Source organism: Chiloscyllium plagiosum, unplaced genomic scaffold (assembly GCF_037043375.1).
Source record: "Chiloscyllium plagiosum isolate Xiang-an unplaced genomic scaffold, Cpla_swu_hap1 HiC_scaffold_36, whole genome shotgun sequence".
In the NCBI taxonomy this organism is placed as follows: domain Eukaryota; kingdom Metazoa; phylum Chordata; class Chondrichthyes; order Orectolobiformes; family Hemiscylliidae; genus Chiloscyllium; species Chiloscyllium plagiosum.
In genome coordinates this window covers 8,988,059-9,007,618 of record NW_028270174.1, presented here as the reverse complement: position 1 = coordinate 9,007,618, position 19,560 = coordinate 8,988,059, and the positions used below count along the sequence as shown (strand labels likewise).

Sequence of the window (19,560 nt, the reverse complement as noted above, 5' to 3'; positions counted from 1 at the left end):
AGAAAGCATATGGTGTTTTGACTTTCATTAATCGGGGGATCGAGTTTAAGGGCCGCGAGGTTTTGCTTCAGCTCTACAAATCCCTGGTGAGACCACACTTGGAACATTGTGTCCAGTTCTGGTCGCTCTACTATAGGAAAGATACAGAAGCTTTGGAGAGCCTGCAAAGAAGGTTTACCAGGATGCTGCCTGGACTGGAAGGCTTGCCTTATGAAGAAAAGTTGACTAAGCTTGGACTTTTCTCTCTGGAGAGGAGGAGGAAGAGAGATGACCTAATCGAGGTATACAAGGTAATGAGAGACATGGATAGAGTCAATAGCCAGAGACTTTTCCCCAGGGCAGGATTGACTGGCACGAGGGGGTCATAGTTTTAAGATATTAGGAGAAAGGAATAGAGGGGACGTCAGAGGAAGGTACTTTATGCAGAGAGTTGTGAATGTATGGAATGCGTTGCCAGCGGTGTTGGTGGAAGCAGAATAGTTAGGGACATTAAAGCAACTGCTGGACATGCACAGTGGACTGCTGGATCACAGTGAATTGAGTGGTGCATAGGTTAAGTCGTTTTATTTTACATTAGGATTAATCTTCGGCACAACATCGTGGGGCAAAGGGCCTGTTCTGTGCTGTACATTTCTCTGTTCTATAATAATCAACATTGATTTGTCCACAAGTGCCTAGAATGGACTTTGCACTCATAAGCTTTCAAGACAGAGATGCTGTTGCCAATCACTGAGCCATAGCTAGCAATAAGAAGGATGTGTCTGTAGAAAGCTGTTTAAAAGAACTGTCTTACTCCTTCCATTGTTTTGCCCCTTCTTCAGCTGCTCCTTCGATTAATTGTTTCTGAATTCTGCCACTGTGCAAAACAATTTTTTTTTCCTTTTATGAACTGAACTTGTTCTCAAATTTACAAAAGTACACTTTGCAAAAGAAGACTTTTCAAAGCATGCCAGATTCTTCCACTGATCCATATAGAGAAAGTGTGATAATGGCTGGCCTAAAACTGAGCTTCCCCCTTCCGTTGACTTTCAAACATAAATAACTTCAGATCCAAATATTGGGAAATTTCACTAAGTTGGATCAGAGACCATAATTCAAATAATCATAGGATTGCTCATAATCCTAGGATTTAGCTCAGCTGTCTATCTTATTAGGGTCAGTTCTTGAGTCAAAAGTTACTGCACAAAGGGATTAATATTTAAAGGGATACTTTTAGGCAGATATGTTATTGATGAAGAAACAAAATTGGGACATGCTCTTCCCTAAGTCTGAATGTTGTGGGTTCAAACCCCAGAAAGACAGCAATGCACAGTCCGGGATAAGACTATAAAACCATCAGAAATGGAAACATGAGTCGACTGTTAGGACCCTTGAGTTTGTCCCACGATTCGATAGGATCATGGTTGATCCAATATTCCTTACATCCACTTTCCTGCCTTTTCCCTCGTAACCTTTAATTCCCTGGCTGACCAAGAACCTATCTATTTCAGACTTAAATATATGCAAGGACTGTATCCCTACAGCTCTCTGTGGCAAAGAGTTCCAAAAACTCAACCCTCTGAGAAAAGAAATTGCTTCTAATCACAATCTTAAACTGGTGCCTCTTTATTCTTGAGACTATGCCCTATGGTCCCATATTGGAAACATCATCTCAGCATTTAGTCTGTCAAACCCCTTAGAATCTTATATGTTTCAATGTGATCACCTGTCATTCTTCAAAACTCCAGTGAGTAGATTTTTGCTCATAAGATAATCCTACCATATTGGGGATCATCTAATGATGCATCTTTGAACTACCTGCAATGTAATAATATCTTTTACTTAAATAAGGGGACCAAAACTGCTCACAGTACTCCACATGTGGTCTCACCAGCAGCTTTTACAGTTAAAATTCCCTACTCTTATACTCCAACCTCCTTGAAATAAGGGCCAGCATTCCATTAGCCTTCCTGATTACCTGCTGTGTATTGGCTTTCTTTATTTTGTGCACAAATACCCCTAAGTCCTTTTGTGTTGCAGCTTTTCTCTGTTTAAATAATACTCTGCTCTTCTGTTCTTCCTTCCAAAATAAACACCTTGACATTTTCCCACATTGTACTCCCACATTATAGTCCCTTTTCTAAAGAATAATGAAAAACATAAGATGAGATGAGAATAATAAATCCATTCAGATCATTTGAACCCAGGCAGAGTGGTGTCCCATCTAAATATTTCTCCCACTAGTTCAAAACAGATTGCCTGGCTGTTCCTTGACGTGGTGCTGGAGAAGCACAGCAGGTCAGGCAGCATCCGAGGAGCAGGAGAATCGATGTTTCAAGCATCAGCCGTTCATCAGGAATGAGGCTTGTGGGCCGGGGAGCTGAGAGGTAGGGGGTAGGGCCAGAGGGAGGGTAGTTGAGAATGTGATAGGTAGATAAAGGTGAGGGAGAAGGTGATAGGTCAGAGAGGAGGGTGGAGTGGATAGATGGGAAAGGTGATGGATAGGTCTGGAGGGCTCTGCCAAGTTCGAGGCTTGGGACTGGGATAATATGGGGAGAAAGGAAATGAGGAAACTGTTGAAATCCACATTGATCCCGTGTGGTTGCAGGGTCCCAAGGTGGAATATGAGGCGCTCTTCCTTTAGGCGTCAGGCAATAAGGGTTTGGCAATGGAGGACGCCCAGGATCTAAATGCCCTTGATGGATTTGGATGGGGGAGTTGAAGTGTTCAGCCACGGGGTGGTGGGGTGGGTTGGTTGGTCCGAGTGTCCCAGAGATGTTCTCTGAAACGCCCTTATCAGATGTTAAGCTTTGAAAGAACAAAAAACAAAATCTCAGCTTGCTGCAGTAGGAGCTGTGCCCCAAGTTATCTTCTCCCTGTCTGTGAGCATTGATGGCAATATCAGCTATTGCTACCCATCCTTAAACTGAGCCGTTTCTTCAGAGGGCGGTTAAGAGTCAACTACATTTGCTAAACTTTCGGAGTCACATGTTGGTTAGACCAGGTACCAATAACCTTCCCTAAACATGAAGTTTACAAGGTTCTGAGGGGCATAGACAGAGCAAATATGGAGAAATCTTTCCCCTTAGTGGAGAGGTTATGTACCAAGGGTACAGTTTTAAGGGAAGGAGCAAGAGGTTCAAGGAGAATTTGAGAAGTTTTTTGTTCACCTAGAGGTTTTTAAGTATCTGGAATGCACTTCCTAAAGGGGCAGCCAGCCTTGAGATAGTTAAGAACTACTTAGATGAGCACCATGATAAACAAGACTACAGGCAAATGCTGAAAGATGGGATTAAAATAGATGGAGGTTTGATGACTGGCATGGACACAATGGACCAAAGGGCCTTCCTCCGTGCTGCAAAAACCATGATTGCTTTATGTCCTGAGACTATTAATTGATTTTAAACCCAGCCTGATGTTGTGATGGGACTGAAATAAATCCTTCTTGTCAGAACATTAGCCTGAGCTTTGGGACTGTTAGTCTTGTCACATTGCCATTATGGCACCACCTCCATCTATTTGCTGATTAGCCAGTATGCTCACCGATTAATTAGATCTCCCAGTGAACAACGAAACTTTCTGGCTTTGTCAAAACAGCTCAAATCCAAACTTGAGATTCAGAGCATCATGTGATGCATGATATCCTCCATCTGAATCAGTAGGGCACACTCCATCAGTTCACTGTTATCTACAAAAAACAGTAACCATTCAAAGTTCAAAGTTCCATATTAAAAGGTTCTGGGGATTAGATAAATGGATTTCTAAATCCAAAACCAAAGTTCCTCTGGGGAAATGCTTTAGTGCCTTTAATAGCTTTCCATTTAAAGAACCTAAATTAAATTCCAGATCCCAAACATCAGCTGTGCCATTAAGAAAACCTGTGAAAAATGTATATGTTTGTTTTTTAAGAGAAGAAATCAGCAGTAAAAAAAAAAGTTATGAAAAGAATGGGAGTGGTGGGGGAGTTTAAAATATCATGAGAAATGACCTATCGAGACTGATGAGTTTTGAAATGCTGTTTGTGAACAGATAGGCTTCACATACGAAGAGGTCACTGCATTTCTGTAAGAAACACTTTCCATTCAGTGATCCCTGTAGCCACTGTTCACTGATTCCCCATAGAAATAGGTGCAATGACTTTACAAACTTTGTCATATAAATTGAACCAGCAATCTGGGTTCATCCAGCCTTCACATTCTTAATGGGTCTGTGCAATGTTCCTCCTTAAGACACATTGAGTTTCACTTCTGGTTGTGGAACTCTTCTGTCTGATTTCATAAGCTAAGTTAACCCTGTCAATACAATAGAAAAGGGAGCAGTGTTTATATCACTGCTTCTGGTCCAGAGAGAGGAAAGCAATCACTGCACCACAACTCCCTAACTTGCGCTTATAGTCTGTCTTTGCCCGCAAGACATCCCAAATCCCATTGGCAATCTTTCTGAATATTGCAGCATAGGAATGTGTCCTTGAAAATCAATGCTTAGTCAAACTGCTTTTGCTGCTGTCACTTGAAAGATAAAGTTAAAAATCACACAACACCAAGTTATAGTCCAATAAGTTTATTTGGAAGCACTAGCTTTTGGACCGCTGCTGTTTCATCAGGTAACTGTGGAGCAGGATCATTGTTGGACTATAACCTGGTGTTGTGTGATTTTTAACTTTATTCACCCCAGTCCAATATTGGCAACTCCACAACTTGAAAGATAAATGTTAGACAGGACAGCGGAGGAAATTCTCTTCCAAAATCTGCAAGTGATACTCAGGTTTTTTTACATCTGCCTGAATAGGCAGACAAAACCAGTGTGACACATCATCTGAAGAACAGCAGCAAAGCACTTCTTGAATGCTATCTCAGCAGCCTCTACGCATTGGGGTGGCTTGTTTCCGTAGATGTTCAATAGGTCCCGAGTGGCTAATGAGTCTAATGCAGGAATCACAGACTCTGCCACATGCAGGGTCAGTGGAGATTGAAAGGTCAGTTAGTTGGAACACTCTCCGTCCAACATCTGTCCATTCCAGAATTTCCAAATACTTTTGGTGCCTTCCCAAAAGAACTTTCTGGTCAGCCACAAGCCACGGATTCCCATGAGTCATCAGGGCTGTTTGACTCTTCCGGGATAATTTTTGGACATCCGTAAAGTGTTCCAATGGTCCTCCTGGGAGTGAGGATTTACCATCTGACCCGCTGACTCAACAATGAGATGGTAGACATTCAGGTGAGATGCACATTTAGCCATTGTGTTCCAAAATTCAGTCTGCTTTCCAAATCTTTGTTCCCCTTGCAAAATTCCTGATGAAGGGCTTTTGCCCGAAACATCGATTCTTCTGCTCCTCAGATGCTGCTTGACCTGCTGTGCTTTTCCAGCACCACACTCTCAACTCCAATCTCCAGCATCTGCAGTCCTCACTTTCACCAAAGATTCTCCAGCCAAACAATAGTTGAAGAAATGCATGGTAAAACAAATTGTTTCTCACCAGTCTTCCTGTCATTTACTGTTGTCAAAGCTCACCTTTGGAACAGTGCATCCAAACCATACACTGTAGACCAAGAAGAGATCTAATTAAGACTAAAGACGATTTCCGACAAATGAGCAACTTTATACAGGGTTGAATAGGAAGATCCTAATTTCGATGCATCGGAGCTGGCAGAGTGAATTACAGAAGTTAAAGTACCAAAGGGAGCCATTCAGCTCTTTGGAAACCCAGCATGGTCACCCAACTCGCTTATTTAGTTTGTAACCCCACGAGTTCCTTATGTTGACTTGTCCAGTGATCTTTTTGAAATTATCCATGGATTCAACTTCCAGCAGTTTCTCAGGTGGAAGGTTTCAGATCACAAGTTGAAAACAAAAGCTTTTCATCTGCCATTTAGATCCATCACTAACCCCTAAGTCTCTGAGCATTAACCCATTCACCGCAGGGAGTAGTTTTCCTTTCTACTCCATCAAAATTACCCATTGTCTTGAGAACATGTGCTCAAATTGTTTATAATGTTCCAGTTCAAGAGACGTGGGAGGCAGAGCACTAAAGTAAAAATACTACTGCTAATTGCAGTCAACATGTGAGGATGATTCAAAGCATTCCTAGCTCTCATCTCCCACCATCCATTCACGTGAGGTCACCCACAATTCTTCAGTCCATAATCTGACTTGAGTGAAGTCCCATTCATGCATCACCTCACAGTGTTACCTCGTGTTGAAGGAATGCCTTCATTTTAAAATTCACATCCTTATTTTCAAATCCCTCCATGACCTAACACTTTCCTCTGTAACTTCCTCCTGCCTTACAACTCTCCAATAGATTTGTGCTCCTCCAATTCTAGCTAGCTGTGCATCTTGATTTTCACTACTCCAGCAGCAGCCATTATATTCTCAGCTGCCTTGGACTTCATCTCTGGAAAACCCTTCCTAAACACTTCTACCTTGCCACCTCTCTTCTCCTTTAACACGACCTCTCTTTTCTCCTTTAACACACTCTTTAATAACTACTTCTATCAATGAAGTTTTTGGTCAACTAACCCAATGTCACTGATGAATCAGTGTCAAAGTTTATTTGATAATGTTATTGTGAAACATCTTGAGATGGTTTACTACGTTAAAATCTCCACAGAAATGCAAGTGAAGATTTTGTCTTGAAGAAAGCTGAGGTAGATCATTCCTGTTTATTCCAACACTCCTCCTTTCCAATTGGAAATCTAAAAATAAAGTCACTGGGACCTGCAGGAATCTATTGCTAATTGGTATTTTATGAATGTGGAAAGGAGCACTGTGTTTCATTTTAATAACATCACTCCTCACAGGGCATTTATTTGCGATGTCACTGTACAGACTAACAGAGATGTCACAAGGGATTTTCTTTTAGTGTGGATGATTGCTTAGAACGGAACAGCTTTGACAAAGGAAAATGGACAAATGTTGCAAAAAATAATCATTGCATTTATGAGAAAATGAACTGCAGACAAAGCCTGTAGACACACCATTCGAACCTGAGCTCTAATATTTCTTCATTTTAATTGTGGTGGGAGCTCAATCGTTCCTTAGGCAAGTTAGTCTGCAGAGAAGTGATATAAGATAATTATACTTTTATTTACACTTTGCCTTATCACATCCAAGCAGCAGCAGGTGTTACACAGAGCACTTCCAACTGTGAGATGGAGATTTCTTCACAGAATGGCACTTTATAAGAAATATTACCTGTCTGAAAATTATGACACGTGGATCAATAACATGGTCCCACTCCACCAGCTCGATATGATGAGCAAGAGTTTGGTGGCATAATGGCAACGTTGCTGGATGAGTAATCTAAAGTTCTGGATTAATGTTTGGAGAATTGAAGTTCAAATTGCTGTGTGCGTTTGAGGACATTTTAATTCAATTGATTAATAAATATGTAATGAAATGTCAGTCTCATTAGTAATGATCTTAAGACTGCCATTTTGTCATTAGAAACCCATCTGTTCAAAGATATCCTTCGGAGAAGGAAATCTGCCACCCTTAACTGGTCTGGCCTACACATGACTCCAGATCCACAGCAATATAATTCACTGGGCGGCGCGATGGCTCAGTGATTAGTACTGCTGCCTCACAACACCAGGGTGCCAGATTTGATTCCACCCTCAGGCAACTGTCAGTGTGGAGTTTGCACATTCTCCCCGTGTCTGCGTGGGTTTCCTCCGGGTGCTCTGGTTTCCTCCCACAATCCAAAGATGTGCAAGTCAGGTGAATTGGCAATGCTAACTTGACGATAATACTCAGGATGTGCAGGCTAGGTGAATTAGCCATGGGAAATGCAGGATTACAAGGATGGGGGTAGTTCTAGATGGGATGCTCTTTAGAGGGTCAATGTGGGCTTGATGAGCCAAGTGGCCTGCTTCCACGCTGTCGGGATTCTATGATATGTAACTTGCCTAAGCTATAAAGTTTCAAAAGAAATAAATAATAGCTTTGTTCAGATCCCAAAAATCAATGAAAACAAACAATTCAGCCATCATACGAATGAAGTGCAGATCAATTTGACTCCAGTGGAACAGAAACTATTGCTCAACATCAGGAACTCTAAGAAGTGGCAGTGGGTTGAATGACCACTTAATCCATTGATTTTATTGTTGAATGGCGGTGGGTGAGTGTGATCCATCTCAATGTTCTTTTGCTCATTGTTTTACACTCAGACAACTGAAACTTAGGAATGCATTCTGACTTTGAAAGAGTCCTGTTTTACGGTTAAGCTAGTATCAGGGTCCTAGAGTTCTATGAGCTGTGATAACTGCATAGTTAAAATAGTAGTTGGGAACATGCTGAGAAATGGGCACCCATTTGATTTTCTGAAGAAGAAGCTTGCTTTTATTTATTCCATCACAACATCAGAGTGCCTCCAAGTGTCCTGAACCTGAAGTATTGAGATTTTACAAGAGTCAGTTGTATACAGAAGGCTCCCACAGGCAGCATTGGGATAAATAATCCATTTTAGTGATGCTGGTCAGGAGACAATTCCTGTTCTCCTCATGGATCTTTCCAATCCGGCCAAAAAAAGCACTCGAAACCTTGATTTAACATCTCACTGTAAAAGGTAGCACTTTTGATAATGTAGCACTCCTTCAGTATGACACTTGAGAGTCAGCCTTGATTCTGTGCTCAGGGGAAGGGTTTGTGCTGGTACAGAGGAAAGCAGGGACAAGCATTTGTGCTACTAGCTAATGTACCCTCAAGCCATTTCCTAGAGGCATTTCCTAGAAATGGCAAAAGGCATGTAACTAATTTTGTGGAACTGATGATGTATTGAAGCCTATTGTCAAAGGCTGAATGAAATATCCTAGTTGGTTAGTAGGTTGAGAATGAGTGTTACAACTATTCTTGAGAAATGTTTCTCAACTTGTTATACTTCTAAACCAGATACCCTGACTCATTAAGACCCCAGGTGCGGAGGAATAAACAGCCTCTCCTTCTTTCTTCACCCACTGCCTCTCACCCTGCTTTGACCACAATAAAATTTATTTATAAAGGATTCCTTCCCTAGTGGATGTTTTGTCCCAGACCAAAGGAAATAAAGTTTCAAAAGGAACCAATTTAACAGGTGTTCTTGAGTTAACAAAAAGTGGGAATTTATCAGTGTGAGAAGAAATCACAATATAACACACAAGTTAGTAATGGGAAGTGAATCCAAAAACTGCAAGTTAGACAATGAGTGGAATGTGGAACACTGATTGTCAAGCAGTCAATTTTGAGTAGATAGTGGAACATTAAAAGTGGAGTAGTTGATTTTGAGACTCTTGGTTTTACAGGTCAGCTGAAATTCTGTTGTCCTGTTTCCTTTTGAATTGGTTTGTTAACCAGCTTCTAGTGCTCAACGCAAGAGAATCCTGTACCTGCAATGCAAGGGTGATGAGTGGTCGTTTCTTAGACTGTGATGTTTGTAAGACATCAACACTCAAACTAAGATTAATACATAAAAACATCTTAATCCATGAACACACACAGACTAGGGTTAAACTTACTTCTAACTTCTGTCCTTGTGTCTTCCTGAATATCATTGGTCAGAACTGAACTGGACTAGCCGTTTCAGTACTGTGACTACAAGAGCAGGTCAGAGGCTAGACATTCTGCAGCGGGTAACTTACTTATGAATCCCTGTCCATTATCTACAAGGGACAAGACAGAATTATGGTAGAACATTCTTCATTTTCCTGGATGCATGAAGCTTCAGCATCACTCAAGAATTTGATACCATCCAGGAAAAAGCAGCCCAATTGATTAATACCACATCCATTCATTGCCTTCAATGCTGAAGCCATGCATCAACAAGATGCACCAAGACTGCTTTAACAACACTTCTCAAACCTGCAACCCCTACCATCTAGAAAGACAAGGAGAAAGCGAGGACTGCAGATGCTGTTGATCAGAGTCAAGAGTGTGGTCTGGAAAAACATTGGAGGTCAGGCAGCATCCAAGGAGCAGGAGAATCGATGTTTCGGTTTTCCTCATGAAGGGCTTATGCCTGATACGTCCATTCTCCTGCTCCTTGGATGCTTTATCAGCACCACACTCTCATCTAGAAGGACAAGGGCAGCAGATACATGGGAACACCATCACCTGCAAGTTCCCCTTCAAACTACTCCTCCTTGACTTGGAAATGCAATGCTCTTCTGACGGGTGTTGTCCTCCAAGATGTTGAGAGTTGGGGATTCAGTGATGCCATAAGACTATAAGATATAGGAGCAGACTTTGGCCATTGGACCCATCAAGTCTGGTCTGCCATTCAACCATGGCTAACATGTTCCTCAACCAATTCTCCTGCCTTCTCCCTGTAACCTTTGATATCTTTACCAATCAAGAACCTATCCATCTCTGTCTTAAATACACAAAATGACTTGGTCTCCAGAATCCTCTGTAGCAATGAGTTCCACAGATTCCCTACCCTCTGGCTGAAGAAATTCTTCATCATCTCAGTTCTAAATGACTGTCCCTTCACTCTGAGGCTGTGCCCGTGGGTCCTCGTCTCTCCTACTGATGGAAACATCTTCTCCACGTCCAGTCTATTCAGGCTTTTCAGTATTCTGTATATTTCAACCAGATTGCCCACTCCCCCATCCTTCTAAACGCCATAGAGTACAGACCCATTGCTGTCCCTTCAGTGTCAATTGTGTCAAAATCCTGGAACTCCCCCTCTGACGGCACTATGGAAACACAATAAATGTTGGCCAACACAGTGACACCCAAATCCTGTAAATTAAGAAGAAATTGAAGTGATGACTTTCAGTCTCTGGAAACAATTGAGTCATCCATTGAGTCCTGCCTGGCACATTGAAGCCACAGGTCAATCTCTCAACTCACCTAAATAAGCCACCACGATCCCTGAGTGATTTTAACTACAAGACCAAATTTCAATGGCAGTTCCCAATTGTGTGCTATCAAAATGACCATGCATTCGGCACCTCTCTGATTTGCCCTTTGACCCCAATAGTAAGGAAATAAATGGTTCATATCATGCGAGGATAGTTCAAAATTGCCTGTTTTACAGCATCATGCAATCAGATGTATTTTCTCAGGCTAGTATTGGTCACCAGTTCAGAGCTTTAGCTCATACTCATGAATTAGACACAACTACTTAATACAGAACTCAAGTATCTTACAATACACTTAGGAGGAGGCAATATTCATTCTGGAGTGTTAATCTAGAGACCAGGGTAAAGTTTTGGGGTCCCGGGTTCAAATCCCACCACGACTGACGGGGGAGTTTGAAATCAATTAAAAAATATTCTGGAAATAAGAATGATGACCCATGTTAATTGTTGGGGGAAAAACCCACCTGGGTCACTAATATCCTTTAGGGAAGTGTTATGAAGGTATAGAGGTGTACTGTACCTTTAAGAAAGTTGAAGGACTTAGCAAACACACACAGTGTTGGAGAATTTACAATGTAACATTTGGCCCAACAGCTAGCAGTACTTGGGTTGCTATGAAACAAAACAAATTCAAATTTGGCCAATCAGTTTAAATTATGCCCCAAGATACTAAACTCCAATCAAGTTCGAATTTAGTATTTTGGCAATATTGACACCAGTGAAACAATCTGATGCTTTGAGTATAAAATCAAACATTCTGGAACAGTTAGTCAGAGCAGCGAAGAGCGGCAAGGAGAACTGCCAAAAGACCAACAGCTGTAGGCTGCTAGTGAGAACTCTCTGAGAGCTATCTGTCTAGAGAAGGAGCTTGCACAGAAAAAAAATATCGACACTGACCTGGAGAGCAAATCTACTGAGGAAGATACAAAGAGAAGATTCGGCAGCTGGCTGGTTTTGAAATTTGAATTTTTCAGTAAATCTTAATCGGGGGTTTTAACGGACTAATATTGTAGAAGGGAAAGTAAAAGATAGATTAGAGAAAGGAGTTGTAAGTGGTTGTTAGTTAATTATTCTTTGTTAGACTCTTTAAAAAAAATGTAAATTTTTACTTTAAATAGTGACTTTTGAGATAGTTCTTGGCCTCTTGAATTTTAACAGATTACAGCAGAGGTTAAATCATTTCTGTGTTGCAGGTTCAAATTAGCAGGGGGACTTACCCTGTGTCATAACAGAAGTAAACTACCATCCTTACCCAGTCTGGCCTACATGTGACTCCAGACCCACAGCAATGTGGTTGACTCCTATCTGCCCTCTGGGCAATTATGGATGGGCAATAAATGCTGGTCTATCCAGTGATACCCTCATCCGGTAAATGAGTAAAGAAAACACAATGATGACTTTGGCAGTTTTAAAAAAACATCAACACTATTTTTTCAAGTATCATCTTTAATATCCTAAGACATTGAAAGTTAAAAACATGTTGCAGCATTAATAATTCACTTCATCATATTGGCATAAATTCATTGAAGACGTTTGGAAGGCGAGCCAAATGAATCTCAATCAACTGCTGTGAAGGGGACATTTCCCTAACTACTAATGCTCTGATTTTACATGCATTAACTGCAGGTGTATTGAAGCATGAAGACCTGACAGTGTGTAATGTAGCACTTCATGGGCTTTAGGTGCTGATGCATTTGTTAGTCAGGGAGTTTCAAAGCCTGGGTTTTCCCCTCTTTACATTTCAGCATTACTCTCACTGGGACACAGTGGTGAAGCTGATGAGCAATGAACCATTTTTTGATGCCTTGCTGAGAGAATGGCATCACCTTTCAAGACAATCCATCATTGGCTTACAGCTTTGTTGTTGATAGCATGAAACTCCATCAGTTGAAACAACAATGACAAGGGTAATGTGGCAGCTGGTTCGCTTAATGGTTCTACTGTAATTTAGGGAATGGATGGAGGCAGAGAAATATTAGAGATGCAAAGTGGAATTAAATCAGTGAAGGCTATGTTTCAGAGTGCATACATTTCATTTCCTTTCATCCATCATTTGTCAGGCACAATATTAATGCTTCAGTTTGATGCATTTGGTTCCTAACATCACTGCATCACCAATGCAAAAGTCATCAATGATTCAGTACCTTTACAGTGATCCAATTGGGAAGGATAAAGCCACCATGTAAACTTCAAATAACATGGTTTTTAAACCACATGGAATGTGGGAAGCACTGGCTAGGCCAGCATTTATTGCCTATCCACAATTACCCAGAAGCCTTCAAGCGACAACCTCATCATTCCAGATCTGGAGGTACATGGAGGTCAGGCATAGAAACAAAGAATTTAGGAACAGGTGTAGACCATTCAGCCCTTTGAATCTGCTTCATGATTCAATATGATCATGGCTGATCATTCATTTGAGTAACCTGCTCCTGCTTTCATAAGTCATAGAATCCCTACAGTGTGGAAGCAGGTCATTTGGTCCATTGAGTCCACACTAATCTTCCAAAGAGCATCCCACCCAGACCCATCCTTATCCCCCAACTCTATCCCTGGGACCCTGCATTTTTTATGGCTAACCCACCTAGCCTGCACATCCCTGGATGCAATGAGTATTTAGTATGGCCAATCCACCTAACCTGCACATCTTTGGACTGACATGGGGAGCTTTCTCCTCATACCTTTGATCCCTTTCGCCCTAAGTAACTATATTGAATGCCTATTTGAAAGCATTAAATGTTTTGGCCTCAACCGCTTTCCATGGCAGAGAATTCCACAGACTCACCACTCTCTGAGTGAAGAATGTTTTCCTCATCACCAGCTAAGGATGGCAGATTTTAATCCCTAAGTGACATTGGCGAATTGAATGAATTTTTATGGCAAGTGTTGATATTCACCATTAGACTAGCTTTTCAATATCAGATTGTTATTGTCTATGATATATGCGCATGTCTCCAGAAGATTAGACTAAGCGTCTTTTCGAGTGCGGTGATATAACCACGGGTCCGCCATTGTCTAAATTTTTGTTGAACTTCTCACTATTTCTAATAGATGAATTGGTTGTTATAAGTGCAATGATAGTAACATAAATAACCATAACATCAATGAGAAATCTCAATCTTTAAAAGGAAACAGAAACAATTTGCAATTATATCGTCATTTTTGTGATTGCAGAATGTTCCAAAGCACTTTCAGCGAATGAAGTGCTTTTCGAAGTGTGGCCCTGGTTCCAGTGTAAGAAAGGCATCAGTCCCTTTGTACACAAACAGCAATGAAATAACACCCAGATTGCATGATTTAGTGACGTTGGGATTGAATGATAAATATTGACCTGGACATCAGCGATAACTGCCCTGCTCTTTAAATTACCCTCATGGGATGTTTTTATGATAATCTGAGAGAGCATACTAGAACCTTAAATTATTATGTTATTCTCAAGTCAGCACCTTTGACAATGTGGCACTCCTGCAGGTCTGCACTGTACTGAACTGTCAGTGTGGATTTGCATACTCAGTTGTTGGAATGGTGCTTGAACCCACAACCTCTTACTGAGAGGTGAGAGTGCTATCCTTGATTAGTTCTTGATTAGTAAGGGAGTGAAGGGTTACAGGGAGAAGACAAGAGGTTAGGGTTGAGAAATGTATCAGCCTTGATTGAATGACAGAGCAGACTTGATGGGCCAAATGGTCTTATCATGCTCCTATATCTATGGTCTTATTCACTAAGCCATTTGGGAGGCAGTTTTGAGTTAGTTCAGTTGAAAAATATTATGGACATCAAATTGTCATGCAATGTTGATTTATCAACAGCAATGAGACCAGAAAACACAGCTGTGGCAGTGTCTGTGGGGAGGAAACAGAGCTAACAGTTAGGATTTTACCAAAGGCTTCAAGATCCCAAAGGCACAATAAAATAGTGGTCCCAAGCCCACACTTGCCATCAGTGGATTCAGCTCAACAGTTTCCACAGAGGGTTTTCTGTTACATTCCACTTAACATCTTACTATTAGTCAGCATACACTCCAATATCCATTCCTATACCCAGGTCACATATCCTTGCTATCACGCCCAATTCCAACTTATTAGCAATAAACAACTCCATCTTATCGTCAACTCGTGCACTGTTGAAATCATCCTCCATGTCTTCATCACCTCAACAGTTGACTATTAGATTTCACTACTGACCAGCCTCCCATTTTCCATACACTTAGAGTGATCCAATATTCTGCCTATCTGAATATTAACTTTCTCCAAATCACATTCATCTATCACTCCTGTGCTCACTAGCTTACCTTCAATTCATGGTTAAATAACGCCTCAATTTTAAAACTTTTGAACTTGTTTCCAAATTATTTTCTGGCCTCGCCCCTCCATATATGTGCAATCTCTTCCAACTCTATGTCTGTCCAGGATATGTTCTCTTATAATTCTAGCCACTTAAAAATCTCTAATAGGAACACCTTTGGTTGCCATACCTTCATCTGCTTATGCCCAAATCTTTGTTATTTTCTGTGTACTGGATGTTTCTTTATTTACTTTTTCAAAATCCTTCTTAAACACTTTATAATTCTGAATGCATCACTTTCTTATTCAGTTGGAGCTTCAGTAGCAAGTGACAATTCTCTTGGACTGTGGAAAGATTATCAAGTGAGAACATCTCAAAACCTCAACTTGAAATAATTATGCGCTACTTTGATTTGAATTAAGGCAGAACAGCTTTTCTATTCTCTTCCACCATCTTCACTTTTCCTCGCGAAATGTTTGCCTACAAAACAGAGATACAAAAGAATGTTTCATTAAATTTGGCTAAAATGTACTTTCTTACTCACAGGTGAAAGCTGGGAATTATGCCTTTGTTTGGGATGTGGCAGTGTTAGAGTATATTGCCCTAAATAGTCCCGACTGCTCTCTGTTCACCGTTGGCAACACCCTGCCTGATCGAGGATATGGTATTGCTCTCCAGCACGGCAGCCCATACAGAGATATTTTCTCCCAAAGGTAAGATTCCACAAACTGAAGATAGTTTATCATGTGTGTTTAATCAGGTACCGAGCATATCAAATAAAAAATAGCCTTTAAGGAAAATTCCAGCGGGGAAATAGCGTTTTTTCTGATGGATAAATGCACACTTTCTTGCAGTTGTACCATTTGTAACATCTGTTTTGCTTCAATGTGTTTAAGAAAGTGCAAAGTGTTAAATCTCATCATTGTGCCTTTACCAAAATTTATATTTTTATAATGTTTTTCAACTATTTTGATCTTTATTTGAACTTTTGAACTAATATTCTTTAGCATATAACTGTGGGAGGAATGGAAAGCTGCATGGAGAAATCAAACAGAGACCACATTGATGGACATCTACCATAATTCCCTGAAACAGGATTTCTTCTTCAAATGTGTCCTAGAGGCAAATACTTTATGTACTTGCAATATGTACTTTTTATTTTTTTTTAAGCAACATCTGTGGAGGACTGATCTTTCATCTCCTTTAGAAATGTGCTCCCTTTCACAGACCTTGTGATTCTCATAATAAGCCCTTTGATATCATCTCCTCGATATAGCAATCTCCCCTGTAAAAGGTTTGCCGTTTATTCAGCATCTTCCACAACCTGAAGAACCGAAAGAGCTTTACAACTAGTTAAGTATTTTTGAAGTGAAATTACTACTTTATGATCAGTAAACCTGGCGTCCAATTTGTGCACAGCAAGCTGTCACAAACAGCCCTGTGATAATGATCAGATAATCTGTAACTGTGACATTGGCTTATGCAGAAATATTGATTAGAATAATAGGGATAAACTGCTCTTCTTTGAAATAGTGCTTTGGGATCATTGTATCTGACTGAGAGAATAGATATGGTGCCAGTTTGATGATTCATCTATGCAGTGTTTAATGGTTTGCTTTCATTCGTGTTTAGATTATACTAGTCTAATCACTGAGCGTCCCACATTGCTAAACATTATCGGAACAGCTAGTGAGTCATGTGGCTGACTGCACACTAACAGTTTTGGAAGCCCGGGAATCCTGCAAAGACACAGCTTATGTGAAACTTTTGTAGAGTTCTTGGATGTTTTCAAGTTGGTCAATATACGGTTTGGATTTGGAGTCATCTCCATATGACATTGAAATGAATCAGATAAATAAGACATCTAGGAACCCACCCAAACAAGACACATTACGGCAAGCAAATACACCAGTCTAATAACTGGATGATCTTGTGATACACGCCTTTAATGGTGTCGCAGTTTACCACTTTGTGTCCCATTGCAGTCGTACTAAGGCAAGCCCTTGAAGTCAAATCGATCAGGTACAGTAACACTACAAAATCTGACCCATGAATACCAGCAGAATCCATTACAACAGACAATCAGAACAAAGGCCCATTCACAGCAGCAACCTTGGTGTCCAGCATCATGACAAATAATGTTGGAGGTGAATGGTTTAAGCCATTGCTTAATTAGATTAGATTAGATTACCTACAGTGTGGAAACAGGCCCTTTGGCCCAACTAGTCCACACCGACCCTCCAAATAGCAACCCACCCAGACCCATTCCCCTACATTTACCCCTGACTAATCCACCTAACACTACAGGCAATTTAGAATGGCCAATTCACCTAACCTGCACATCTTTGGACTGTGGGAGGAAACCGGAGCACCCGGAGGAAACCCACGCAGACACGGGGAGAATGTGCAAGCTCCAAACAGACAATTATCCGAGGTGGAAATTGAACCCAGGTCCCTGGCACTGTAAGGCAGCAGTGCTAACAACTGTGCTCTGTTCTGTAAATTTAGAACTGCTGGAGAAAATATCCTAATGAAGAGCTTATGCTTAAAACATTGATTCTCCTGCTCTTCGGATGCTGCCTGACCACCTGTGCGTTTTCAGCACCATTCTTCGAGTCTAATCTCCACAAGTTACAGTCCATCATTATTTACCTTGGAACAATGACACTTCTGGTATACAGATGTAAGATTAAGCTGGGTTGATGAACTTGTTTTATTTTTGCCCTGACTTTTATCAGAATCCTGTTTGAAGTTGGCTTGGACCATTTCCAAGTCCAATTCCCAACTTCTCTTGATATCCAAATTTCCCTGTACAAATCTCTCAACAGTAACATTGAATTGACATTCAAGAAGACATCAGATGATTGTTTAAATAGAAACAATATTCAGAGTTATGGAGAAAAAGGAAGAGAATGGGACTAAGTCATAATGCCCTTTCACAGAGCTGGTGTACATGATGGGCCTCCATCTGCACTGTAACAATCCTGTGATGTTGCAACTCCTACTACAGGAAGATGTGAGATTGGCTCATGTTCAAAAAAGGAAGCTATGTTCCTTCAAAGACAGATCTTGTATGCAATGCTGGAACATTGAAGAGACGCAGAACTTTGTATCCAGTTCATAGAGTCTCTACAGTGTAGAAGCAAGCTGTTTGGCCCATCAAATCTACACTAACCCTCCAAAAATCTTCCCACTCAGGCCCATGCTGCATGGTGGAGGCACTGTATTTAAGATGAAGTGTTAAAGTGATGTCCCATCGATCTTCTTAACTGGATGCAAAAGACGTAGGAGCAGAAATAGGTCATTTAGAAACATTGTTTGGATTTTCATTGGTGTTTATCCCTCAGCCAATATCACACTAACAGGCTCAAAAACTGGAAAAGCCCAACTTCTGTTTTTTGTTCCCGATTTACACCATCCGCAGTTATTTCAGTTTTCACAGTAACAGGCGGTCTGATCCTTCAGCTCATTGTTGTTTATGGGAGCTTGCTGTGCACTTATTGCCGGCTAGCTTTCCTACATTCCAAAACTCTCTGCGCTTCAGAAGTTGCATTGTTGTTTTGCACTTGGAGGCATCCCAAAGTGGGAAAGGTTCTTTCATTTTGCCTCATTTCTAGGTTAATGCTGGTATAAAGTGCAAGAGGTATGTCAAATATTACTGGGTAAGAGCAGAAAAACTTCTACCTGAAAAACAAAAAGTGCAGGGCAAACTTGGCAGGTTTGGCAGCATCTGTGGAGAGAGAAATAGAGTTTATGTTTTGTGTAAAATATGATTTAATTTTGTTTCTCTCTCCTCAGATGTTGTTTCTTTCGAACTTTTTTTTTGCTTACTTTTTCTTCAGATCTCCAGCATTCTCAGTATTTTGCTTTTACTTCCAACTAAAGTAAGATTGTTTCAAGGTGCTACAACAGGTCATTTTCCTGAGAATAAATATCAAACTGACACACAAGTACATTCAAAGAGCAATAACAGCTTGCAATACAGCAGATAAATGCAGAAAAGTATACCATAATATGGGGAAGAAGCATTCATAATCTTTGCCATTCCCATCCTTTACAAGGTTATGGTAAAGTTGATGAAAATTTGAACCATCTGTCTTCTTCCAGAGTTATTGCCTTCTTACAGAACTTAACGTAATGTCCTTGCTGCATTGAGAACACAATTTCTTTAAGCATTCCATTGGGGTATTATTGAGAAGTCACAGTGTTTGTCTTTAGTTACAGGTTGATGCTTCAGTATCTGTCTGCAGTAGGCTTCATAATTGTTCTTCATAATGAGCTGGGTTCAATCAGTAAATACCTGCTCCAGCATAAAAATGAATCTCTACGTCATTGTATTTGGTTCTTGATGACTGTTGCAGTTTAGAAATGGTAATTTATCTTCTTTGGAGAGAATTCAGAGTCAATGTTTCGGGTCCAGTGACCCTTTCCCCAGAACACCAGTTCTGAGGAAGGGTCA

General features: G+C 40.7%; 1 protein-coding gene across 2 annotated transcripts in view; it reads left to right on the top strand.

Annotated features, from left to right (window-relative positions):
* The window catches only part of grid2 (glutamate receptor, ionotropic, delta 2), a 994,028-nt gene that overhangs the window by 918,533 nt on the left and 55,935 nt on the right, over positions 1–19,560 (top strand). For both annotated transcript variants that reach the window (XM_043674402.2, XM_043674401.2), the window contains one exon: positions 15,648–15,814. In XM_043674402.2, coding sequence (XP_043530337.1) covers positions 15,648–15,814 — 167 coding nt within the window. The remainder of the gene's footprint in view (positions 1–15,647; positions 15,815–19,560) is intronic.